The 27892-nt window shown below is 39.6% G+C and overlaps 2 protein-coding genes across 2 annotated transcripts; one reads left to right on the forward strand and one right to left on the reverse strand.

Annotated features, from left to right (window-relative positions):
* The first annotated feature begins 1866 nt into the window (after positions 1–1866).
* Positions 1867–15254, forward strand: masp2 (MBL associated serine protease 2). Its single transcript, XM_017487712.3, has 11 exons — positions 1867–2021; positions 2133–2349; positions 3469–3646; positions 5394–5525; positions 8111–8307; positions 11376–11523; positions 12883–13001; positions 13093–13171; positions 13396–13518; positions 14298–14372; positions 14452–15254. The coding sequence occupies exons 1-11, from the start codon at positions 2011–2013 to the stop codon at positions 15228–15230; spliced, it is 2058 nt and encodes a 685-aa protein (XP_017343201.1). The 5' UTR covers positions 1867–2010; the 3' UTR covers positions 15231–15254.
* A 3503-nt stretch (positions 15255–18757) lies between these two features.
* On the reverse strand, positions 18758–27533 carry dffa (DNA fragmentation factor, alpha polypeptide). The gene is made up of 6 exons (XM_053686290.1): positions 27201–27533; positions 22846–23004; positions 22582–22736; positions 21834–22020; positions 21414–21541; positions 18758–19403 (listed from the first exon to the last, which is right to left on the reverse strand). The coding sequence occupies exons 1-6, from the start codon at positions 27292–27294 to the stop codon at positions 19200–19202; spliced, it is 927 nt and encodes a 308-aa protein (XP_053542265.1). The 5' UTR covers positions 27295–27533; the 3' UTR covers positions 18758–19199.
* Between the last annotated feature and the right edge of the window lie 359 nt (positions 27534–27892).

Raw genomic sequence — 27892 nt, forward strand, 5'->3', positions numbered from 1 at the left:
AGACCATCAGATACACATCAGTCCCACTTTAAAAGCCATCTAATTTCCGATTCTCTGATCTTTCATTCAAGTCACACGTAGGATGCCCTCATTTCCCCTCAGTTATGATAGCTGCTATTCCTCTCAATAGTGATTTGGGACCAAACATTGCATCCACTTTTTAAATCACAACTGTAATCCAACAACCTGTGATCCTTTAAGCCAACAAGAAGTGTGAGGTCACCACGCTGTCGTAGATGCTCACAATCAGCAAGGGCTTTCGCAACTGGAAATTACCATTGTCACTTATGAGGATAATTATTATAATTCTCCACGTACATCAAACCATTACCAGTGTAGTGTATCGGAAATAAGGGCCACATTAAAAGCTTGCTTGCGGAACATTTGTTGCATTCACTCACTCTAGCGCTCGCTCTCTGAGAGCTTCCACCTTTTTAAATAAGTACTACAACAACCACTTACTTCTATGGCGAAATGTACATATGAATGAGATGGCGACATTACAAAAGCGTCAAATCAATTTTGCTCTTAGGATAATTGGCACATGGTGATGCAATCTGGTCCCATTCAATGCAGACGCGGAGCTTGATTATCAGGCAGAAGCGCCACTTCGCTTGGATCTCTTTTTATCTAATAACTAGGTGGAAAAAAAGTTCTACATGAGCATTTAGGATTCTTTTGCACTTCAGTTTCAATATTCTATAATTATTATAGATTACCAAAGCTTTATCAGTGGTTGAGGCTCTTGGGATGTTATGGTTTCTTAAGTTTCAAACTGCTTAGATGAGTACTTGGATTGTATTCTGGCTAAAGTAATCATCATCATCAAATGAAACAGTAATCAGGAGTGACCTGAGAGACCTTTTTGCATGCTTCATGGTCTGAATTCAAGCTATGAGGCTATACGATAAAGGTTTTTCTCACAGAAGACAATGTGTATATGCTCATTTTGTTCTACTTTGTGCTAAATACAGTATATCCATGACTGTGATTACTACAGTTCAATGGTAATAAACCAGTAGATGTTTTAATAACAAATGGAAAGGTTTTATATAATACTTATTAGGTGTAAGAAAACAAGTTTGAATCAAGTTAATATTTGGTCTGGGAAAACCCATCAGATGTCGCTGTGGCTGAATCTTCTCCTTCTTCTTCTTATTATTAATTAATAATGGGTGGCTGTGACTCAGGTGGTAGAGCGGGTTGTCCACTAATCGTAGGGTTGGCGGTTCGATTCCCGGCCCACGTGACTCCACATCCTGAAGTGTCCTTGGGCAAGACACTGAACCCCAAGTTGCTCCCGATCTCAAGTTAGCGCCTTGCATGCTAACGCCTTGCAGCTCTGTTATCGTTGGTGTGTGAGTGTGTGTATGAATGAGTGAATGAGACACAGTGTAAAGCGCTTTGGATAAAAGCGCTGTATAAGTGCGGACCATTTACCAAAAATTTCACATTTTTTTTCCCGCATAAAATGCTTTTTTGTATTATACTTTGGCACTTTTAGCACACTTTTGGGAACTTTAATGTGGATCTAGTAAAAGATATGCAAAGTACACAGTGTTTCTAGAGATGTTTTGGACAAAAGTCCCTCATCTGCTATACAAGTGTATCTGAGGCGAAACCAGCGAAATATTTCATCATTCAGGTAAAGGGAAAGAACATTTAAAATAAATAAATAAATCAATCAGTTGCAGGTTTAAAGAAAGACATGAAGGATGCACAACGTTATAAGCTGACAGCCTGTCTTTCACTATATAAATAAGTGTGATATTTTTAGCTTGCCAAGTAAAGCATGCTAATGCTCACTGAAAGTATCACACAGATGCAGAGATATGTCTAAACCTGAACAGCACTGTCAACATTTGGGAAAGTCTACTCTGTTAGTGGTCAGTATTTGCACAGACCTTGTTACTGGATTGCTGGTTCAGTAACCTGGAGTGCGTTATCAGTGTAGCTTGAACAAATGAGAACAGAAGTTTGTTATCCTCAGTGAATGACACAAGGTGGAAAATGATAAACGGGTAAGCAAAGTCAAAGAAGAGCGTGATTTGCTTTTTGTATTTTTTTTTTTAAATATGAAGAATGAATTTTTGCTGTTATTGAATGTATGTGTTTTGAATGTGTGCCTACAGTGTGTTAGCAGCTGTGGTTGGCCTGCTGCCTCTGTCTTTGAGCCTGGAGTTAACGGGTTTGTTCGGGAGCTTCACTTCTCCCAACTTTCCAAATGCGTATCCTAATAACCAACTCATCGTGTGGAACATCACAGGCCCAGCGGGCCACAGACTTCGTCTGTACTTCACCCATTTTGGCCTGGAGCCCTCTCTTCACTGTGAATATGACTACTTACAGGTAATCTCCAAGATAAACTCAGTGATCCAGCACACATACTGTTTATTATAACTGTGATAAATGTACGCTGAAAGTAGAATTTATTTCAACCAGTAAACACTGACTCCGGTTCCAATGCAAACCTATTACCTGGTATGAATGCTGTTCATTTAGAATCTTGACGTGTACACATGAAGCATTAGCGCTGCAGATGCTGCACATACAGTGTTATAATTACTAACACTGCGTTAGGCCAATTAGGCATAATCTTGATGGAGTAAATGAAAGTCCTAATTAAAGACCCTTAATGAAGAACCTATTTCCATGCCTGCAAACCAAAACACGTGCGTAATCAGGCAGGTTTTTAGAAAAGCGACTGCTTCAAAATATGTGTTTATGTTCTATATAGCTCTATCCTGAAAAGTGCAAAAGTTTACACACCCTTAGGACAAAACTAATGCTTCATTTAAAGCCAAAAGACAGTTAGCATGTTATGATTCCCATGCTGTTTTTGTTTTTATCATTGCAGATAACAAAATATAGTGCAGGGGTTCTCAAATTTGTAACTGTAAAATCAATTCCCCAGACCCCCTCCGTACAGAATCATTTCATTAACATTATAAAAATGTGTACAATAATATTTTGCATATTTATTAGAGCTGTAGAGCGTTTGTTCTCTTCTTGAATCTTCCACCAACAAAATTCATTAGGTCTAAACAGACATGGCAATGGTGGCTCAGTGGTTAAAGGCTCTGGGTTACTGATCAGAAGAATTTCATGCCCCAGCACTGCCAAGCTGCCACTGTTGGGCCCTTGGGCAAGGCCCTTAACCCTCAATTGGTCAGTTGTATAAATTAGATAATTGTAAGTCACTCTGGATAAGGGTGTCTGCCAAAATGCCGTAAATGTAATGATTTATACACCAACCTGTTATTGAAATTTGAAGATACATTGACATTTATGAAACCCTTTCAGGTTAAGTGAACAGGCTAATAACTATAAGAATTCAATAATAAATATAATAGGTTTGTTAATGGTGGCTTGTGATTTCCATCACTGTAGCTAAATTAAAAATCATGGATGAATGTAAATGCTATATAAACTCATTTCTCTCTCGCTCTTTCTCCTTTGGCGTGACAGGTGATTTCAGACGGCAATGATACAGTCCGATTCTGTGGTGAGAATGAGAAAAATTATGACGATTCCCCAAAGAACACCAATCTGTACTCTTCCACCAACACAATGTCTGTGATCTTCAGATCAGATTACTCCAATGAGGAACGATTTACCGGCTTCCAAGCTTATTACACTGCAGAAGGTGAATAAAATATTACTACATCTGGGGTTTTGTAACTGTACTATGCAACCCAGTCACAGATCTATATATTCAGCAGCACAATGTGGGAGTTCGGAAGATGTAGCCATTTTTGGAATTAAGACTACATTAGGGACGGCACAGTGGTGCAGTGTTTCAGGCTTACAGCACGTTCCTCGGTTCAATCCTGAGCGTGGATTACTGTCTGTGTGGAGTCATGCATGTTCTCCCTGCGTCTTGGTTTTCACTCAGCTTCCTAAACACTGACTATGTGCTAAATTGCCCCTAGGTGGGAATGTGTGTGTGCATGGTGCCCTGCGATGAATCAGCGCTCCATCCAGAATGTATTTCCACTTTCCACTTTACTTTGATATACGTTCCAGATATGAAGCAGAGATGGAGCAATGCTGAACCTGACACTATGTTTTTCATCTCTTTGATGGCCGTCACAGTACTGCAAATAAACCACATCTTCCACAGAGCAATGTGATGATGATCTTTACAACAAACAAAGTCCCTGGGGAATCTTCACAGCAAGAAATCTGCAGTTTATCACCAGGAGTGAAAATATCTCATCTTGAAGAGAGGAAAATCAACTAAAACGGTCATACGCTGGAGATTCCCTGGGAACTTTGCTGTAAAGAGTAGCAACAAGTTACACGGTTCTTCTCAGATGTTGGGTAAATGCCTCCACCAATGGAAGAATAGTAGTAATATATTAAGCTATTAAGCATACAGCTGGAAAGCCGCACTAGTTGATGTTTAAAGACTAGGTGACGTTTTTCCAATCTTCAACATCCAGTTTGTGCCCATTGTTACCTCAGATTCCTGTTCTCGGCTGACAGGAGTCGTTACGCAGATGAGGACGGGTTCCCTTCTGAGTCTGGTTCCTCTCAAGGTTTCTTCTTCTTAACATCTTAGGGAGTTTTTTCCTCGCCATCATCGCTCGTTCAATTGGGATAAATTCGCACACTTAAAATCTGTATCCTGTGTTTGCATGTTTCTGTAAAGCTGCTTTGAGACAATGTCCATTGTTAAAAGCGCTATACAAATCAAACTGAATTGAATTGAATTGAACCTGATGTGGTCTTCTGCTGTTGTAGCCCTTCTGCCTCGAAGTTGATGTGTTGTGCATACTGAGATGCTTTTCTGTTCACCACAGTTGTAAAGAGGGGTTTTTTGAGTTACTGTAGCGCTCCTGTCAGCTTGAACCAGTCTGGCCATTCTCCTTTGGCCTCTCTCATCAACAAAGCATTTCCTTCTACAGAACTGCTGCACCAGTCTGTGTAAACTCTAGAGACTGTTCTGAGTGAAAATTCTAGGAGATCAGAAGTTTCTGAAATACTCAAACCAGCCTGTCTGTTACCAACAACCATGTCATCCCTGAAATCACATCCCCCCCCCTCTGTCCTGATGTTTACAGTGAATATATGCAGTATATTTTGTCTGCATTTATAGTTGTTATTATGGGAGAAATAAGTGAAGTTTAATCTACATTAAATTTCTAATTTCCTACTTACTTACGTTAAATGGAGGCTGGAAAAAATAACTTCCCATAAACTCACATTCAAAACATATGGCAAAAATTAGCTGTTGCAATTAAGCCATAACCAAGAATATTTACAATGTTGTGTATAACCCCAGTCTTCATTGTGAGAATGCTGACTCATTACAGAGAATATAATGTGCAGAATGAAGCTTTGTCAGCAAGAACGCAAGTACTAATTGCTCGCTTTCTCTCTGTGCACAGACATTGACGAGTGCGTGATTACGGTGGATGGAGAGCCTGTGTGCGACCATTACTGCCACAATTACGTGGGGGGCTATTACTGCACTTGCAGACTGGGATACCAGCTCCATGCCAATAAAAGGGATTGCACTGGTAAGGATGCAGAATGAGCGTGAACAGTGTGACCTTCAATTAATTTGGTGGCTGATCACTGAAGCATACGAGGAGAATTCGTATTAATACTGGAGGCAGTGGATTTGCAATTTGCTTTGTTGCATTTGTAACAATTTGCATTTGTGATGTATAACGAAGCTGGAAGTGCGCCGATGATTTTTCACTGTCATTTTAAATGTCATCTGTGCTAACAGACCGCAGCATCGCTTTTTATATAAATCTTCATATTTAGTTAGATACTATAGCAATAAAACTTCTCAAACAAACGTGTCCATGGCTCTTTATGCTTAGATATTTCAGAATGCTCCTGTCTGCCTTTCAGATTGGTGCACAGTATGCAGGGCACCATTGATTATTTTTAACGTTGAACTTTGCTCCTTTGGCAATACGTGCTAGACAGTTGTTTTCTTATGATCATCAGCAATGCTATTTATGTGTATCAACACCCTGGTGCCCTGAAGCCAGCACACACAATTGACCCTGTCAGAAGCTGTTGATTATTGTAGCACAGGCCACAATAGAGTAGAAAATATAGATGGGAAAAAAACTAAAAAACATTGCAAAGATTCCTTTATAACTGAAAGAGATATCTCTGAGTGCTCAGGGTGGGTCAAAGAGGGAGATTGTGCAACCCTGTGTCACATTAATGCATTTTATCATGCCAGTAATACAAAAACATTTAATGTAGCCTAGATTAGAATTGGTCTAAGAGAAATGAGTAACCCATAAAGTTCTCAAAGTGGATTCTGTGAAGCATAGCCAGGGGGTTAAATTATATGTATTATTACATTCTTATAGTTATTAGTCTGTTTGATTTGGTCACTTATAAAAAAAATATTTTTTTAAAAGCACTAAAATATTATTTTATTTGTATAAATAATGAGTGTAATATTCAAATAGTTGGATTATGTTTGGAGCAGGTCTGTGATATTAATTTCACAGTTAAAGGGGTGCAAAAAGTTTGAGAACCCCTAGCTTAAGGTCTGTAAATAAATAGTGAAAGTTGCCTTGGGTGGGCAGTGTGATCATTACCATGTCTGCATATGAAACACTACATCTCTTTGTCAGTCTGAGGCTTAAGTTAATCACCGTAAGTTCCGGAGGGAACAGCAGGATGGCGAGCAGAAGAAAATTGATACCTGTTTGCTGCTTTAATAGAGTGATGATGGTGGGTAATTAATCACAATTATCAGCTTTGACGTGCCTCTTAATTATTGTACTCGGCCGAAGAAAGTGACATCACATTATGATGAGGAATGGGGACAAAGACCTGCATCTGCGTCTCCCTAATTATATAAATTACCTAACCTTCCTCACCTTTGGTAGAGCCTCTCCCTTTGTCATATTCTCCTACGTCTGATTTGCTTGAAAATGGAATGTAGCAGATGGCAAAAACAGACAATGCTAAAGCCGTGTAACTAAAAGAAATGAAGAAAAAATAATGTTGGATCATTCATTTGCAAATGTACAATATTAAGTGCTGCAAAATCTCAAATCCGATTGGTCATCATAACATCATATTTACTAATAGGAGGACGCACGGTGGCTCGGTGATTAGCACGTTCGCCTCACACCGCTAGGGTTGAGGGTTCGATTCCCGCCCCGCCCCTGCCCTGTGTGTGCGGAGCTTGCATGTTCTCCCTGTGCTGTGGGGGTTTCCTCCAAGTACTCTAGTTTCCTCCCCTAGTCCAAAGACATGCATGGTAGGCTGATTGGCTTGGCGTGTCCGTAGTGTATGAATAGGTGTGTGAATGTGTATGAAAGTGCACCCTGCAATGGATTAGCACCCTGTCCAGGGTGTACCCCGCCTTGTGCCCCATGCTCCCTGGGATAGGCTCCAGGTTCCCCGTGATAAGTGGTATAGAAAATGGATGGATGGATCAACTCTAATAGTAAAGCAAATGCTTTGCTTAACCTAAGGTGAATAATAACAGCCAGATTAAAAACCATGCAGTTATTTAACAAAGAAATACATTAATTGTTAATAAGCCAACATACGCAAAGAGTAATTTCTTTGTAAGCAATAGGCAAAAATGATTTCTTTAACATTTAAGGAAGGAGTTTCCAGCACTTTGCAACAGTCAGTAAGTTTTCAGCCACAGAAAGTGTTCAGGACAGAGGACTTTGTAAAATATCCGGTTTCTCAGTAGCATGAAAAGTTTTTTTTTTTTTTGTCTTATTAACTTCAACACTGTGAAAAAAATGAGAGGCCGGTTTAAAAAAAAAGAGACTGTTTATAGCTGCTACACTATAAATTTTGAAAGAAAAAAAAAACCCAACAAAAAACAAACCAACCTTGTTTCATGGACATTCCACAACAGTAAATGTAACAATAAATAGATTTTTAAAACATTTATTAGCACTGCCACATTGCTGTGGTGTGAGTGGAATAAAACACTTTAGGATGTGCTGTTATTGTAAAATAACCAGCTTCGGGGATGTAACAGTGACTCTGCTTCATTCTGGACCACATCACATCTTACATACTCAGTGTATGTGTGAGAAGGAGAGAGTAGAATGTTGATAATAATAGCAAAATGAATGACTCCTTTTCCTTTCTATAGTGCAATGCAGTGGCCAGGTGCTGTTGGACAGGTCAGGTGAGCTGACGAGTCCAGAGTATCCGTTTCCATACCCCAGAATGAGTCAGTGTGACTACACCATCCGCCTGCTGGAGGGCTTCCAAGTGAGCCTTGAATTTGTGGATATCTTTGACGTGGAGACTCATCCGGACGTTCCATGTCCTTACGACATCCTCAAGGTTGGTACTAGCCAGGAGGCACTGATAGTTATTCATGTAAAACCAAGCTTGAAATATCAAGGAATTTCACAGCTTTGAAAGAACACTGCCAATTTATCTCTCAGTCTGTTACATACAAATGACATTTTAGAAAAAGTACAATTTTAGGAGAAAAAAATAGCTAATGAATTAAACATAATATCAAAACAGTCAATGAAGAGCAAATTACATCCATGATTTTAGCTCTGCAATTAAAAAGCAGCCATTTACATTTGTTTGCCCTGTGTTGATGCTTATTTGTGCTGTGAAAGTTTGGTGTATTGATATATTATAGTGTTATATTCAAATATTAAAATAAGCGCATGGTTGGCACGTTCGCCTCACACCCACAGGGTCGGGGGTTCGATTTCCACCGTGGCCCTGTGTGTGCGGAGTTCGCATGTTCTCCCCGTGCTGTGGGGGTTTCCTCCGTGCACTCCAGTTTCCTCCCCCAGTCCAAAGACATGCACGGTAGGCGGACTGGCATGTCCAAAGTGTCCGTAGAGTGTGCACCCTGGGCAACGTTCAGTATCATACTGATTAAAAGATTAAAATATGAATAAATTAATTAGTATGTATTATGGGCCAATAAATGTAGGTCAATGTCCAAAAGTTATAACACACTGAATTAAATCGAACAAATTTTTATATTTATATATCATTTTTTTGCTTTTTGCGTCAGATATTTGCACTGTGAAATCACACTCGGTCTGAGACATGCATTGAAATAGAGCTGTTATGCTAGGAATGAAACACTTTGGGGCGTGCTGTTATAGGAAAATAAACAATGACAGGTGGAGTTGACGAGGTGATCATTTTCCAATAAAAGCATGTGTTATTCCTCATATACCACAGCTATTTGTGAACGATTTTTTAAAAATGTATTAATGAACGACGTGGTTTTATCCATTTATGTCCACAAAACAAGTTAGTTCCTGTTATCACTTATACAGCAGTTATAAACACTTGTTCTCCAACCAGCCTCTCTTTTCAATAATACAAAAAAAAAAGGCAACGTTACGTTATTGAGAGACTGCAAAGCGCCCCGATCTACGCTTTCCACCGCTTGCACGGATTGCACGCAGGTTTTTATCTTCCCCGAGCACCAGCACAGAGCGAGAGACTATTCAGTGCATCATGTTCTTGATGAGAAGGGGAACCGTCTCTCCCGCCAGTAAGCTGAGCAACTTTTGTTCTTGAAGAGAAACCTGCCGCTTGTTTAAATAGAAAGCATTCCAATTTGCTATGTGTATAGCAATTACATTAAAATTCGTGTAGCCCTGCAACACTTTCTTCTTGACTCGAGGCTACATCTGTTGTTTACAGTTTGAGGTTGGTTTTAGTTCCATTTCTGTTGTTTTGCACAATAATCTTTAATTCATATGGAAATACGCTGACATAAACAGAACAGAGGCCTAGTTCATGACTTGACTGGTGTTTTGCATATTATAATAGATTTCTAGAACTCTACATTAATTGGATAATTGGATAAAAAAAAAATCTGTTAAATTTGATGGTTACAGAACTGAATGTATTTAATATTGCTTTTGTTTTTCAATAAAAGTGTGATCATTTTATTGGTTTGTAGTTTTTCAATTCAGATGAATTAAATTAGTAAAATTAATTACAAAGTCTAATATTTATACACTTAATATTAACACACAAAAATTATATTTCATAATTTGAAAAATTCATTTTCCGTTTCGGTTTTCGGCCAAGTGCATCCTGAATTTTTGGTTTGGGTTTCGGCCCAGAATTTTCCTTTCGGTGCATCACTAATACTAACTGCAGGTTCTGAGAGATGCCAAGCCCTGTTAAACGAATGGGTTTGAAATGAGTGGTAGGAAAATTGTATTTTAATTCAATTAAAAATCTATTTAGGCAGAGAAGGCCAAGTGAGAGTTAGAACTTACTTGCATCAGGGAGCTGCGACAAAATACAATAAGAAGGCCAGGCAAGATTATATTTAAAATGTGGATAATTTCATAATAAATGTTAATAAAATAGATTAAACACAAAATGACTAGCCCGCAATAAGCATACATGTACTGTGTCTAAATATAGACTCAGTTAATTAAGGCTAATTAAGTTTGAAAAATAATATATAAATGTGCGATTCAACTGCTCCAATGCTGCAGGTTTTTATTTATTTATTTATTTTTACCAACGAGAATCTTCCAAGCCTCACATACCAGCACACTGCTTTCTTACTATGGGCTTTGGAAACAGAAATTCCAAAACCAGTCAGAGTAAATTACGTAACCAGGCTTTATAAGTGAATAATAAATTACGCTGAAAAAGATGACCTGTGTACATGTGTGTACCTTTTCCTGATTATCGTTTAGGAAAAAAAAAAATTATTTGATATGTGGGTTTTTTTGTTTTGTTTTGCCATACCTTCCAAAATCTTTCAATAAAGATCGAGAAAACTTCAATTAATATATCACATATTTGTTTCATTTAATACATCGTGTACAAGTTCCAGGCTGGTAACAGGGCTATTGAACGACTCTTTATTCTGAGTATTATTCGGAATGCATGAACCAAACATCATTAAGTCAAACATCTGATGAGTCACATAAAACGAGCACTTTGATGGACCCAGGTATTATTACTGAGAGTGATTTAACTATGCACTCTCACAAATATTAATTACAGGTTCCGCTAAAGTAATTAGCAGTTTGTCCATCTCTAGCTTGTTGTGGCTTACTTCGCTTTTATAACAAACTAAGTAGGATTTATATATGCATGTAAATGAACTGTCTTTATGTTCAATCAGTTGTGCCTCTCTCAGGCTTCTGTCTCCTCTTTAAAACAAAAGCGGGCTCATCAGGCATGACGACAGCCATTATAGTGCTCCCCAAGCCCCACTGATCAATGACCCGAAGGCCCATGAATAAACAATATACATATGCGCTCTCATGCCCCTTTAAACTGCCTGTCTTTATTTCTCCCAACAGATGTGTAGATGCACTTTTCCCTGTATTTATCCTCTAAAATGGCCATGTTCTGCTGGCTATCACAAAGTCTGCTTTATCTCTGCTTGAAAGATCGCTGCAGGTTCGAGGGAGCACGGCCCATTCTGTGGAACCACGCCGCCGGCTGGAATCGAAACGGGCACTCACGAAGTGCGTGTGACCTTCCGCTCGGACGGCTCAGGAAAAAACAGAGGCTGGAAGATGAAGTACTCCAGTACAGGTAGCGTCCGAACCACTGGAACATTAATAATGCTTTCAATGTTCTTCAGCTTCACTTACACAACTTTATACCACAGTGCTGTTTAAGTCTCAAATCTGATTGGGCAGAAGGTGTTGATTAATTTTGCTATATAACAGCAGCTCTGACAGTAATACTGCTGCAAGGCAGATCACAGGTTTATATTAACATGATCATTCTAATAGATTATTATTTCTGTAATAACTCTGGAACTTGTATCATGGATCTGCCACATAAACAGATTAAAATGTGTATAAACATTGATATGGGGAAGTTTTCAGGATTGAGATGTTTATTCAGCATTTTTGGAAGGAGTCTCCAGTGTCAGCGCTTTGTAACAGTCAGAGGTAAAGCTGTAACTTGAAGTTTTATGACATGGGCAAGGTTTTCAGGCACTTTTTGGCTTCTCAGTAACGTGGGAAGCTGCATTTTTGTCTTATTGACCTCAAGAGAGGCAGAGGGGAAAAAAAGAAGGCTGTTGAGGGCTGTTTATAAATGCTATAGTAATAACAGGAACTAAATCATCACATAAACATATACACGACTACTACTATAAACTGATTTTAAAAAATAATAAAAAGTACATGATGTCAATCGTTAATGAACACACAATGCAATTATGCATTTAAAAAATTATAATCAACTTTGGGATAATAACTCAGCACGTTCGCCTCACACCTCCAGGGTCCGGGGTTCGATTCCCGCCGGGGCCATGTGTGTGCGGAGTTTGCATGTTCTCCCCGTGCTGTGGGGGTTTCCTCCGGGTGCTCCGGTTTCCTCCCCCAGTCCAAAGACATGCGTGGTAGGCTGATTGGCGTGTCTAAAGTGTCCGTAGTGTATGAATGGGTGTGTGAGTGTGTATGTGATTGTGCCCTGCGATGGACTGGCACCCTGTCCAGGGTGTACCCCGCCTTGTGCCCGATGCTCCCTGAGATAGGCTCCAGGTTCCCCTGCGACCTTGAAGGGGAGTAAGTGGTTGAAGATGGATGGATGGATGGGATCTGCTTCATGTCAGGCTGCATCACACCACTCGGTTGTGGATTATTTTCCTTTAACAGCACGTCCCATTGCGTTTTATTACTACTACATAGCAGATGAATAGCTCCTAAATTTTGTGGCAGTAAACATTTTAGTGATGAAAGCTCCGGCACCAAACTATTTTCCATTTTAACAAAGTACACTTCAATGGTTATGCATAGAGACATTCAAGCAAACAGCAGCGTTTAGAATGAAGAACGCTAGCAGCTTTTTTTTTTCCTTTCCTCAGTACCCATCTAAATGTATACTGCCATTTCCAGCTATGTTTGATGACTTAATGTTTATCGTTCCTCTCTCTCACAGCCAAACCTTGCCCAAACCCAGTGTCTCCTCTCCATGGCCGCATTCACCCGCAGCAGCACCAGTACATCTTAACCGACACGTTCAACGTGACATGTGACCTCGGTTATGATTTAACGCTGGTATAAAACCTGAAAGTTCACTTTGAAAAGGGACTATATGAACTCATCTTCTTTGCTCTTTTGGAGGTTAAAGTAACTTTTATATCTTTAGGGTGATGACAACTTACCCTCTTATCAAGCCACATGCCTGAAGGGTGGATTTTGGGATGGTCCAATGCCTCTCTGTACATGTAAGCAGACTCGATTCAAAAGAGCATGAAGTGTACAAAATTGTCAGTGGGGCTTTAATGAAAAAGCCTTTACACCTTAAAGCCTGATGTGGAGTAAACCAGCAGATTCAAGCCAGACAATTAAATACAATAAATATACTATTATGTAACCTTTTATATGCATAAAATTCTATTTACCCCAATGCAAATGTATGTATTAGTAACCATATTTCTTTCTCTGGCAGTGGTTAACTGTGGGCCTCCTGACAACATTAACAATGGGAGTGTCGAGTTCACCACAACCACATATCAATCTAAGATCAAGTACAGCTGTGAAGAATTCTACACCATGAAGGACAGCACCAATGGTGAGAGCTGATCATATAACACAGTAACCACAATATACACAACAAGGAACGCACAATACACGTGTGGAAACCTGGGAAAACCTTCAGACAATGAAATGTTGGCATTTTCTGTTTTATAGAGTTCTGAAATCTACAGCCTTTTACTTGTATCTCAATCGGAATGTACAAGTCTGGTTACCCCAAAAGTGAAAAGGGAGAAAATTACATTCAAAGGTTCCATTCCAACTGTGGCAGAGGAGCATCACGGACATTTTGACAGCCAGTATCTTTATCGCAAATGACATCGACTTAATCAAAGCATAACATTCCCAATGTGAGGAAATCACACATAGCTAGCAAGGCTTTAGACATTTTCAGGCAAAATTCAGCGATAAGTAAAATAATTTCCATGTCATATTGGTAAAATAGTCAAGGTGTCAAAGTATGTTATAGGCATAGAAATCCAAGCACCCAGCAACGTCCCTTAATGTTAGCATTTGGTTCCCATTTGGTTGAAATTTTTGGGGAAACATTTCATGTTGTGAGAGCATTCTCTGAACCATAATATGTGATGAAATGTGATTGTAATATTTCTGTATAGAAAACCTTCCTGGAAAACCAAATGGGAACTGAAAAAAAAGATTGCTTCCAAAATCAAACATTCCCAGAACTTCTCAAGAACCAAAACAAATGTTCCCAGCATGTTCTAAGAACCAATCATTGTTAGCTGGGAATCGGCCAAAACAAAACAATCCTCACATTTGTGAATTGGTATTTAAGCTTCTTCCCTCACTATTTAGGATTCTACACCTGTGAGCATGATGGCTACTGGAGAGACACACTGGGTGGAAGAAGTCTTCCTGACTGTATACCAAGTAAGTAAGCTAATTAAGTTCCATCAGTGAACTGAAATGAACAGTTTTCTTGTATTAACTGGTCTACCACGTGTCAAAGTCTGCGGGAAGCCTACAGGGAGACTGGCTAAGGTGATTGGAGGAGAGAATGCAGAGAAGAACGAGATACCCTGGCAGGTAATGATCCTGAATGGAGGTCGTTTAAAGGGTGGTGGAGCTCTTCTCAGAGATGACTGGGTCCTGACCGCGGCTCATGTCCTGCACGGTTATGGCGATGTGTCCAGACTGGCAGTGAAACTAGGCTTGGTCAAGCGCTCTGATCCGGAAGCAGTGGTGGCCATTCCAGAAGACATCTTCATACACCCGAGCTACCATCACGATGGGTTGAACTTTAACAACGATATTGCTTTGATCAAACTGGGGCACAAGGTTCCTATCAAAGCAGCCATTATGCCTGTGTGTTTACCAGGGAAAGAGGAACGATTTATCCTGAAGACTAATGACTATGGGACCATAAGTGGGTGGGGCGTATGGCAAAATACCAGTCGTCGAAGCTCTCATACTCTAAAATTTGCAGAAGTACCTGTGGTTGACTTTGGAGAATGTAAGGCTAAGTACGATGCTCTAGTAACACCAAATGGGAAGCTGGTAGTAACAGACAATATGGTGTGTGCGGGTTTGGAGGAAGGGGGTGTGGATTCATGTCAAGGAGACAGTGGAGGGCCGTATGTATTCTTGGACAAGCCAAGCCGTAGATGGTACATTGGTGGCATTGTGTCCTGGGGATATGTTTGCGCTGAAGCAGGGTATTATGGGGTGTACACAAAAGTGACTAATTATCGTACTTGGATAGAAGACATCATGTCTCAAAACAGTTAAATAAACAGTCATTACAGTACAACATGCACCGCACCTCTTGTTTATTTTAGTCTACTGTCCCCCCCCCCCCCCCCCCCCCTCCCCAGCATTACAGCTTTGTTGATTCACGGCATGATCACCTCGAGTTATTATTAGACACTTAAGTGGATTAATGCCAGATGTATCGTTTGGAAACCATCACTGCTCGTGAGGGACTTCGCAAAAACCAACCTGTTGCATTTGAGCGGATCTCAGAAAGACTGGAAGTAATGTAGAGATGTTGTTTAAAAGGCAAATGAGCTGCTTGAGGATTCTAGCTTCAACATAATCATTTACACTCATTTAACTCATGCATTATGCATCTGATGACAAATTCACAACACACGCTTTCTCGGTGTGACCCATTCAGACCTCTTGACTTGGGTGTAATTGCCTCTCCAATGGCTTCTAGCCTTGTAGACGCACAGCTTTTCTTCCACTTATATTGTCTGTCATCAGAATTTTAGCAATGTACGATACAGTGTTAAAATACAAAGTTATGAAATGATGAGGGGGAGTAAAAAAAACAGAGGTTGTGAATCTTCCGGGTGTCTGATACTGGGTTTATGCTTTGTTGGTGGTAGATAACATGAAGTTGATTTGTTTGCCTTCGGCTAAATCAGAAATCGGTGATGTGCAGGTCGATGCGGCTTCGGTGTCAGACTTTTTTTTGGCGAGAGAGAGAACATGCTTGGGAAAAGAACCCGAGTATTAACACAGCAATAATAACAGACGAATAATCATTTCAAATTAAGTCATGCAAGCGCAAAAAGAAATACTACTACTACTACTAATACTACTAATAATAATAATCAGTAGTTAATCAGTAGTAAAAAACCAATACAGTGAATACCACCAGAGTCTGCAGTGAGAGAGATAAAGGCAGCATTTGGACTATAATTCAGTGGCAGGGGGTTTGATCTACATGCTGGAGAACTGAGTTGCAGCCAGCTATTAAAGCTTTCAAGACAGGGAGACTTATGCCACCTGAACTACACCCCATTCACAGCCCCCATTAACGGCTGTGACGCTGCATACAGAATACCCATACGTTGAACCCTTAATCAATAGAGTAGCACGCTACATTTAGCACATAGACTAAAAAGCTAACCATGTCAAGAAATCGTGGCAGTTTCAGGGTCAGTGGGTTGTTTTCATGTGTGTCGTCAGGCGTACTGGTCAAGCTCTTCTCCAACACAACTCTGTGCTCATTACACTGTAAGGCGGAGCCACATCCTCAAGAGTGACCTCAGTGCCTTTTTAACAAGACTACTCCACTTCACCGGCGTAGCCGTCCATCCAACAAATCATTTCCTTCATTACAATCAAAGTGTTCGGCATTAATAGCATCCAGACTGTTGTGATAAATCCACACGTGAGCTATTCCGAGTCCAGATGCTCTAACAAGCTAAGTCTGGCTTCTTGTCAAATCTTCTGACTGTATAAATTAAAGTGACGACCTTAGACGGAGATACGAAATGAAATACGAAGAGGATCGAGACATGACATCAAAACAGAAAGGTAACAAAAAGCAGAGGCACAAGACTTATTTCAGGGATAGTTTAGTAAATGTTTTTGGATTTTTGTGTCAATCTCGGTTTAAACTCATGAGTAGAACGAGAGATGTCATGTCAGATATCATGCATTTCCAGTTCTAATGCATTTCTTCAAGAGAAATGGTTGGAATGTGTGTGTGGTGGTCTGTGAAAACCCAATCACAGCTCTAGCTGGCTGGAAAAAATAAAAACAGGCAACATATTGGACATACTTTGGACAGCTCAGTTTTAAGAAACTGGAAATAAATAATCACCACAATGATGTGGAAAAAATTACTTACTTTTTAATCTTGCCTAGGCGATCATTCTGCAAAGACCACGGTGTGACGGTTAAGACTCTGGGTTACTGATCTGAAAGTCGGGGGTTTAAGCCCCAGCACTGCCAGGCTCTGGGTTACTGATTGGAAGGTCGGGGGTTTAAGCCCCAGAACTGCCAAGCTGCCACTGTTGGGCCCTTGAGCAAGGCTCCAGGGGTGCCGTATCATGGCTGAGCCATACTGAGATATGCGAATTAAAAAGAATTTCACTGTGCTGTAACGTATGTGTGACCAATAAAGACCATCATCATCATCATTCACCTAAAGCCATCTTTGACTCATGTGTGTCGAACACGAGTACAGCTAAATGGTCTCATTTACTAACAAACATCACTGTGAAAGACACTGTACAAATGCAATTTCGCCAATTGAAGTAGTTTTCCACAAAAAAAAAAATAAAACACAAAAAAACTCAAACTGCAGTAAATCGTGCCACGGGAAAATCGTGCAAAATGCCGTGAAACCCTGACTGGCCTGACAAACACTGTGGTGAAAACAGTCAGTCTGCCTAATGATGTCGAACACCTTGCTAGCTAGGTGTAATTTCCTCACACAGTGAAGGTCAGGCTTTGATCAAGCTGTTTGCTAGTGGAAGTGCTGTAGTGAAATGTACATAAGCCTAATCAATTCAGTTTGTAATCAGCTGTCAAACGTCTGCAGTTTTCCTCCTCCAGTCGGAACGAAATCCGAAAAGCAATTTTCTCCTTTTTAACTTGTGGGTGAATTTAAAATGCTTTACTTATGGTTGAAAAACAAACAAACAAACAAACAAAAAAAACGTATTTCTATTCATGAAAGTCTGTAGTTTTCCGATCTATCTAAATAGAAAAGAACTGAATTTCACCATGTAAAAGGTTCTCCCAGGCTACATTCAGGAAAAAAAGAACTAAAGCAATCCCATATTTGACTACAATCACAAACTTCTCAAGCATTTTCTTTTATAATACAGAATATGAATGAATATATAATATATATATATATATATATATATATATGAATATATATATATGAATATTTTTTTACAGTTGAAACAACTGTTATAGGTTGTGTACCTTTACAAAAAACTTTTTTCCAAAATGTTTTAAACTTTATGATTAGCAGTAAAGCTATAGTGCTATACTCATTGCACCTTACCAAAATTAACTGGCTGTACTTTTACTAAATCAGGTCCCCTTTAACAACCAATACTGTGTAGAAATCCTCGCCACTTCACATTACGCTGCTGCTACGTGATCTCAGAGGTGAAGAGTCGATAACTCACATCTGATTTGTTTGAAATCGGTGACGTCCAGCTTCCTGTGCTTTTCAGTCTCACAGTTCAAGACTTGAGTGTCGCTATGATTAAACACGGACCGAAAGCACTGACAATACGTTGCCGTGAGACACAGTATACCGCATTAACGCAAAAAAAAACAAAACAAAAACCTTTAGTTGTAACTAATGAGGTTCAGCTAAATCAATACTTAATTAAGTCACCTTTAACGCCTGTTATTTTTGTGCGTCGAAACGTCTATTGTTCCTCGCAGTCTTGGTGTTCCTGTGCCTTAAAAGTTATAATTATGAGAACGTCTCCAGCTGTTTTAACTAATCCTGCACTCTGTACAATCGTACTGAAGAATTCACATCAAACACGGTAAAAAAGAGAAAAGTTTTAATCATTTAAAAAAAAAAAAAAAAAAAAAAGTCATCCCATCAATTGTTATAGCTACTTCTAGATTATTCTGTTTTTATTATGGCTCATTACATAAAATTGTCAACGTAACAGTAAAACACATACATAAAATTATGTCACAGTTGTAATATAAAACATCTCTTTGGTTATAAATCTTAGTTTTAAAATGTTATTCACGTGTGCGGTGAATTCAAGAAGGAATAAACACCAGCTAAAACTAAACATTTGTAGTGTTTTAAAGAGAGGTTTGCCGAACACGGATAATAAGAGGTGCGTGTGATGCCAGAAATGATATACAATCAGGCAAAACATTTTTGGAGTAAAAATAAATGGAACTAGACTTATAAAAAACAATATAACCCTGAATACAGCAGAGTATCACCAGCGAGCCTAAACGCTGCTCGGGCTATTTTCTGCGTTTAGCTTTGGTCTCCTCTTGATGTGGCGGCGTTGTGCTGCACTGCGAGTGAGCGCTGAGCGACTGCATGGCTTGGACCTGCTGCAGACGTTTACTCAGCTCTTCCTCACAGGCCTGTAGTAACACCGCAGTCCTGTCTCTGTCCCAGCCCAGCTCGTCCATCATCGTCTCAACTCCCTGCTTCAGCACCATCTACACACGCAATGGTTTATCACAAAAATCAAGGCACTGTGTGTATTCAAAACTCAATCGCTGTCCACATACCGCAGCAAGCCTGGCACGTGCAGCTATGATTTTCTGCCGCTAAACTAAACTATCGATCTTCCTTTCAGTGCTTCAATGCAGAGTTTTGAATCAGATCAATTGTGTGAATTAAAGTAAGTAATAACTGAAGAACAGCGTAAGCGGGAATAGTCTGCGTTCAGGTTATAGAATGACGAAGAGGGCTAGTGCCCCCATGTGGAATTTAAATGTAAGTGCATTAATAGAGATTCCTGACCACATAGTAGGCATCCAAATCTATTTCAAATATAAATGAGGGTTCTTCACACACTCCAATATGAGGAAACAATAAGTTAGTCAAATATCTTGACAAGAAAACAACAACAACCACCGAGGTAGATAAATCAGGAATTCATTAACTAGGCCGACAGGCAAGTAAAAGCTCCAATGCTGCACAGAAACAACTGACTAGGATTAAAAAAAGTGATAGTGAGCTAGTTAGCTAGTTAAGTGCGTTAATACAGACTAAGAGACATGAATCATTTATGAATTCCTGGAATCCTTATTCGCTCCTTATAAAGTTTCTAATGAAGCACGTTGTGTCCGCGATCTTGACCATCACCAAGTTGCTTCCAAAAACGTTTTTGCCATGAGAAGTTTCTAAATATTATTCGAGTATGGTGTTTATTATCTCTCAGTATGTTTAACTGTCCACGTGTTGTGCTAGCTGGAGAGTTAAATGACGACTTTGTGCTGCACTTTATTTATTTCATCAGTTCTCGGACAATGGGATTTGGAAGGAGTAGTGCAGGCTATATTTACATCATCGAGGTGGCTCGTACCACTGTGAAAGACAAGTCGTTTCTTTCTCTGGTTGTTATGTACTACTTGTAACCTACTTTTCTGCCAGGCAACTATGAATACACAACTGGACATGAAATCTGCTTGACCATGGAAACCCGGCTAGTGATTTGTCCACCCATGAACCAGCTCCACGAACCTTGATGCTCATTCCAATTACAATAGCTATAATATTTAAAGAGACCTCACAGTTACTGAACATGGCACACTGGTTCATTGTTGAAAGTAAGCTGTAAATGTATTATATGGATGTGGCAGAGAAATGCCTAGTAATGATGGTGCACAATATTACTCCTTATTAGGATTAGCAAAAAAGCACATACAATTGCTTCAATATTTTTGTTGCTTTGCTCAAATTTATAATTATTAATTATATAATGCATCAAGATGATTGAAAACACTGAGAAGTGTGCAGGTGTCACCGATCATAACCGCAAATGGCTCATGTAGCTGCCGGTTTATATTTCAACCACAGTGGTGCTGATAGTTGTCCGAAGACCGAGCTGAACTGATTAAACATGTGGAATCAGGTATGACTCCTGCAGGGTAAACCTGGTGACCTCGGATTCGTTATTGTATATTGCTCCAGCAGCCATGACGTGACATCTGCCATGTTCAGATGATTTCGTCGGCTCTTGCAGTTCTTTCAAAATCTGCCAGCAATTTACATGTCTCAGCAAGACAGCTTGTTACTAATCTTCTACTACAGCATTTCTGTCTTGGCCTGAAGCTCCCCACACAACATATTTCCCCTGCACACCTGAAGGTCTGTTAGATAGATGCAAATACAAATTTTTGTTTAAAGAAATTACAAAAAAAAGATGTAGAGTGCAAGTGCGATCAAAGAGCAGGACTTCAAAACGTCCCATAATTAATACCTAGGTGTTGTCCTTTACGTGTGGAGAAGAAGAAAAAAATAAAAAAAAATAAACACAGACTAAGATTTTCAGTCTTCTTAAATATTTGAAGTCTCAGTGAATTTCCAAATTGAGTGCATTAAAAAAACTACTGCACACGAACCCTAAACAGCCTGACGCCCCTCTTCTAATCTATTCAAGATGCAGATATTCATCTGTATGCAATGTAAGAAAGGCCTATGAAGAGACACTGGTCCCGTACCTGCAGTTCCTCATTGGAGAGTCTCGTTTCAGGACTCGTTTTGCCCTTCAGAACCAGCAGGATCCTAGCGTTAAACCCTACAGCCGAGTCCACCTCGACACCATCTGCCTCGTCCAGCACTGCTTCACCTGCAACACACAAGATCAATTAAAAAAAAAATGTGCATAATTTATACTGAATAAAATCCTGCCAAAATGTCAACTGCATGGATCATATAAACGGTTCATATACTGCCACCACCATCTGCTGTTTCGTCCCTGAATGGCAGCACACTTCATTTGTTATTGAACGGTATTATCTTTCACAGCACAATGGCACCACCTTTTGGCTGCAGGGTTTCTAGAAGACATCAATAGATGTCCCCCCCCATCCGCTCCCCTCCCCTCCCCCCAGACAGTGTCACTAACAATACCGTCCTACCTTGTTGCAAATCCTGGCTGCGCTCTTTCTCCACAACGTTGAGGTAGAGCTGCAGCAGCTCTTTGGACTGCCGCTCCTCTTCTCTGCGGTCCAGCACTCTCTGCAAGGTGTCTTGTAAATCCTGAGTTTTCTGCTCTGGGAAGGCGAGCGCTGAGGCCAGGACTGCGCGAGGTACAGCCACCAGACTCTGTAGCGAACACACACATTAATACATAAAACTCATTAACACCACAGCACTGTGGAACTCTCAACTCTGATTGGTCAGGAAGTGTTTTCACTCATTTTCTATAACCGCAGCTCTGATAGTAGTTCCGCGTTTATATTAACGTTCTCGTTTTGACAGGTTGTTGTTTCTATGGTAACGACTCATTCACAGGGACTTAAACGCGGATACGTCTACATAATCCGTGGTGGTGTTATGTAACGAAAGTCACACAGGTTTCTTTGTTAAAGAACGTATTGTTCGTATCGTGACGCTTCCTGTTAGGAGAAGTTTATTTAACTTTTTTTTTTTTCAAAAGGAGTCTCAAGTGTGAGCACTTTCTAACAGTCAGAAATGTTCACAGTCCCAAATAAAAGCTATTCTTTAATTAATTTAAAAAAAACAAACAAACAAACAAAAAAAAAACATGTGCTGTGGTACAAAAAGAATAAACCACATCACACCACCTGGTCAATGGTTATTCACCTATAAGGAATTATTTGACAATTATGTAACAAGTCTGGAGTGAGAAAGTTTCGAACACACCTGTAGATCTGCCTCAGACATGAGGATGATGCTGGCCAGGTTGTGTCTCAGCTGTTCAGCTAAACCGCACCAGGGTTCTGCACCACCGTGTGTACTGTCTACCACGTCTGGGTCTGCGTCAAAGGACTGCGTGAGCCATGCCGTTCCTCCGTCAACTACAGAGAACAACAGTCCTGATCAGGTTTTGAGATCGAGATTCGCACAAAAGAAAAAGAAGAAAAAAAAAAAAAAAAAAAAAAGGTTTTCGCCAACAAACATTCATACATCGGTTTGCAGGCTTCCACGTCTCTTTATCTTGCAAGAGCATGAATTTGGTGTTCGGTGGAAGGCATAAGAAGTAGGAGTCATCTTCCACAATGGTTCCGTTGTCATCAAGCACCACGGACACTGATGTGTCGGCACTGCAGCCCAGTGCTTGACTACCTACAGGACAAACACATCAAAAATATTTCGGGTAAAAATTGGACCAGAATCTTTAGAAAAACAGACCGGTGCTTATACCTGAATGTCATACTTTGGCAAAGAAGAAGAAGATGAAGAAACGTGGGAAAGATTATCTGAAGTGAACGAGTCTCTACTCGCATTAAATCAGATAGTTACTCAGACAAGCAGCAACTAGTGATGGATATTCCGGCTCTTTTTTCAGAGACACAGATTATTTGGCTCACATTACAAATAAAAACGGATTCTTTCAGGCTCACAGCTGACTCATTTCCATTTTTCCTCTACATTTTCTTGACCCCTGATTATTGGTCTTTCTTTACCTGTGCAATGAACTCTACTAATAAAATAACATTAATTTGCAGTTTTGAAAACTGATGTAAATAACTGTTAAGTTCACAATGCACTGCCCTGCTGAAAAAACAATAGAAAACATCATAGAAATTCTAATGGTTTCCAGTACAAATACCATTACAAACCATGGTATCCACTAGATATAACAAGCCACCAATAGAAGGGACCATTACAGTTTCCATTAAAACAAAATACAATTCCCATTATAACCATTACAAATTCTAGAAGGGTTTGTATGGGGGGTTTTCCAGCAGGGAAATGTGTATTGACTATTGGCATCTCTGTACTAATGGCATTGCGCTGCTGTGTTTGTGTTTCATTAGGAATATATTTATTCCCATTTATCCTGATAATCACATCCTCTAATGTACTGACTACTTACATGAGTACAATTTAAACAAGCAAAAACAGGAAAGAAAAAATGACTGGAAGGAAGGAAGGAAGGAAGGAAAGAGGCAGATAGATAAGAAGAAGGAAATTAAGAATGAAAGACACTTAGTCATGTACTTAGATAGGAATAACATTCATGAAATGTATCAGTCAGGATTTAGACCTCATCATAGCACAGAGACAGCGTTAGTTAAAAGTAGTAAATGACCTTCTACTGACTTACGATCAGGGTTGTGTCTTGCTGCTTGTGTTACTCGACCTTAGTGCAGCTTTTGGTACTATAGATCACACTATTCTCCTTGATAGATTAGAAAATGTTGTTGGTATTAAGGGAACAGTCCTCTCCTGGCTCAGGTCTTATCTGACCGATCGTTATCAGTTCGTAGATGTAAATGGTGAATTCTCCATGCGTACTGAGGTTACTTTTGGAGTTCCACAGGGTTCTGTTTTAGGCCCACTGCTCTTTACTTTGTATATGCTACCCCTAGGTCAAATTATTCGTAAACATGGAATTAGCTTCCACTGTTATGCTGATGATACACAGCTGTATGTTTCAGCGAAGCCAGAGGACAGACAGAAGCTTAGTAAAGTTGAGGATTGTGTAAAGGACATTAGACATTGGATGTTAATTAACTTCCTTCTACTTAATTCTGATAAAACAGAAATACTTCTATTAGGCCCACGTGTAGCTAGAAGTAATCTTTCTGATCACATGGTTACTCTGGATGGTCTTTCTGTTTCATCATGTGCAGCTGTTAAAGACCTTGGAGTGATTATTGACTACAGCCTATCATTTGATGCTCATGTAGATAATATTACTAGGATAGCCTTCTTTCATCTCAGAAATATTTCTAAAATAAGAAACATATTGTCACTACATGATGCGGAAATACTAGTTCATGCATTCGTCACCTCTAGATTAGATTACTGTAATGCCTTACTGTCTGGATGTTCCAGTAGGAATATAAATCAGCTCCAGTTAGTCCAGAATGCAGCTGCTAGAGTCCTAACTAGAACTAGAAGATACGACCATATCACACCGATATTATCAGTACTGCATTGGCTCCCAGTAAAATCTCACATTAACTATAAAATACTTTTATTAACCTATAAAGCACTAAATGGTCTCGCGCCACAATATCTAAGCGACCTTTTGGTTTTCTATGATCCGCCACGCCTACTTAGATCAAAAGATGCAGGCTATTTGACGGTACCTCGAATAGTGAAGGCTACAGCAGGGGGAAGAGCTTTCTCTTATAGAGCCCCACAGTTATGGAACAGTCTTCCTATTAGTGTTTGGGACTCAGACACAGTCTCAGTGTTTAAGTCTAAGCTTAAAACGTATTTGTTTACTCAAGCCTACCCTGACTAGATTCTGTTCTACTACTTCGCAGTCATAATTATCTTCTTTCTCCCTCTCTCCTTTCGCCGAGCCCCACACGAATTTATGGAGATACTAGAGATCCAGATCCTTTCTGCCTCTGGATGGAGCTCAAATCTTCTTTAATTCCAGACTGCTGGGACTACGGCTGCTCCTAACGCCATACAGACTTCATATAAATCCATAATGAACTTTTTCACACTAACTGTTGTTACCCAGATGAGGACGGGTTCCCTTCTGGGTCGGGTTCCTCTCAAGGTTTCTTCCTCTTAAAACATCTTAGGGAGTTTTTCCTTGCCACCGTCGCCACTCAGTGGCTTGCTCAGTTGGGATAAATTCGCACCTTTAATATCTGTATACCATGTTGATATTTCTGTAAAGCTGCTTTGAGACAATGTCTATTGTAAAAAGCACTATACAAATAAAATTGAATTGAACTGAATTGAATTGAAAGACAGGGAGGAAAGAAAGACAGGAAGTATGTAAAGACAGACAGGAAGCAAATAAAGACACCAATTATTAGGTAGGTATTTAGTTAGTTAGGTCGATAAGGTAGTTAGTTAGGTAAGGGTATGTAGGTAGTTAGTTAGGTAGTTAATTAGTTAGGTAGGGGAAGGAAGGAAGGAAGGAAGGAAGGAAGGGTGGGCAAGCAAGGTAACTCATGTAAGTAGGACAAAGAGTCGATTCAAAGAGTCAACTCATTTGCAGAGAACGCCACATCAGTAACAACAAGTCAAATTTATTTATAAACACATTTAAAAACAACAGCAGTTGATCCAAAGTGCTGTACAAAACATTAACATACATCACATTAGATAACAGCATAACACAAAGCATCAAAATAAGTTTTAAGAGATTTAAAAATAGCCAAACATGGACCTCACGTGAAAAGGGAGACTATTCCAAAGTTTGGGACGAACCACAGAAAAGACTCGATCACCCCGTGTCTTAATACAACAACGGGGCACATATAAAAGGAGTCATGATCTTAATGCTCCAATAGGAGAGTAAAAGTGAAGGTCAATGGTGTACTGTGGAGCAGAACCAGAAAGAGCTTTCTATTTACATAAACAAGCATTTTAAAATCAATTCTATACTTTGCAATAGATCTTACATGAAAGAAGCATCCCTTAACAACACTACTGATTTATTTATCAAAAAGTGCAAGTTTGAGTCTAAAATAATTATATTTGTAATTATTAACACAGAGACAGAGAGAAAGACAGACACAGAGAGAGCATGAGAGAGACAGAGAGACACACAGAGAGAGAACACCAGAGACAGAGACACAAAGATAGAGAGAGAGAGAGAGAGAGACACAGAGACACAAAGATATATATATATATAGATAGATAGATAGATAGATAGATAGATAGATAGATAGATAGAGAGAGAGAGTGAGAGAAAGAGACAATCAGCGAGACAGGGAGAGAGGCAGACAGACAGACAGAGACAGAGAGAGGGAGCACCTAACTGCGCCTCAAGAGCAGAGGAGAAAGTAGAGGAGCTCAAAATAATGACTTCAGTTTTACTTTCATTGAACTCCAGACAAGTGTTAGCCATCCAACATTTAATGTCCTCAAGACATATAAAAAGGGACCCAACAGGACTGATTTAAGTGATTTGACCTAACTGGTGAATATAATTGGGTTTAATCAGCACAGCAGTGACAGGAAATACCACACTTCTGATACACAGCACCCAGGGGAAGCAAATAAACAACAAGTTCCTCATTCAATTCACATCCAGCCCTTATTAAAACCCCTTACGGATTAATACAGTAGAACTAAAGTTATATATAACTAATATAATATATAACTATACTTAATTATTTGATCATGGTTTTACGAATCTACTTCATAACAACACTATCATGTTTGAACATTTTACTGTACCTTTACGACACTTAAACTATTATAAAACATTTATGCAATAACATCTGTACACTTCACACAGAGATTGCAGGCTTCACCTGTGATTATCTGTATAAACATAAACACAAACAGAAAGCACTAATCTGAACTGTGTGTTTAGATGTCAGTGTTTGACTTACCTTTTACTTTGAGCTGGCTGAGGGACACCACCACCACGCCGAAATACTTCTGCCGGCTGAAATTACACACTTTACAAGGCTTTAACGCGGACATGACAGTACCAGTTACACACACATACACGTTCAAAATCCTTATACTTCTGTTCAGAGACTAGTTTTAATGATTAGATACGACACGTTCCTGTGAGCTAACGTTAAAGATTTGGTTTAAATTTCACTCCGCCCCAGAGACGCCTATGTACTGTCCAAAGATAAGGTGAAACTTCCTTAAATCCCAATTTGCTTAAGATTTAATATAAAGTACACTACATAGGTTGTAACCGCCATTAGATTCCGCCCTCTGTAGTGTACTAAAGAATATCGAGCCGTTTGGGACTTATCACATGACTTATCACGTGATCAGCTCGTTTCGGTCTGACAGACGTTCGAGTCGAATAGATTCAACATTGAGTTAGCTTAGCTTGCTACACAGTCCGATAGTAACGTCTTTTTATTTATTTATTTTTACACAAGCATGTAAAAGACGCGTATGAAGCTCCCTATCAGTTAGAACAGTAGCTTTCGGCTACTTTGCTTAACACAGCGAGCTAGTGATGGGAGAAACGAAGCTTTTTTGAAACTGAATCAATTGAACCGTTGCAAAACGATTCAGTGATTCGAAGCACTCGAAACACCACACGCTGGCGCCACCT

This window comes from Ictalurus punctatus, chromosome 15, assembly GCF_001660625.3.
Source record: "Ictalurus punctatus breed USDA103 chromosome 15, Coco_2.0, whole genome shotgun sequence".
Classification (NCBI taxonomy): Eukaryota; Metazoa; Chordata; class Actinopteri; order Siluriformes; family Ictaluridae; genus Ictalurus; species Ictalurus punctatus.

Coding starts and splice junctions, on each gene's coding strand:
- masp2 (XM_017487712.3), top strand. Junction 8,308..11,375: donor GTCCTTACGACATCCTCAAG/GTTGGTACTAGC, acceptor TCTGCTTGAAAG/ATCGCTGCAGGTTCGAGGGA. Junction 13,172..13,395: donor TCCAATGCCTCTCTGTACAT/GTAAGCAGACTC, acceptor TTTCTCTGGCAG/TGGTTAACTGTGGGCCTCCT.
- dffa (XM_053686290.1), bottom strand. CDS start 27,294: ATGTCCGCGTTAAAGCCTTGTAAAGTGTGTAATTTCAGCCGGCAGAAG. Junction 22,021..22,581: donor TGTCTGAGGCAGATCTACAG/GTGTGTTCGAAA, acceptor TGTTCGCTACAG/AGTCTGGTGGCTGTACCTCG. Junction 21,542..21,833: donor CAGCCAGGATTTGCAACAAG/GTAGGACGGTAT, acceptor TGTGTGTTGCAG/GTGAAGCAGTGCTGGACGAG.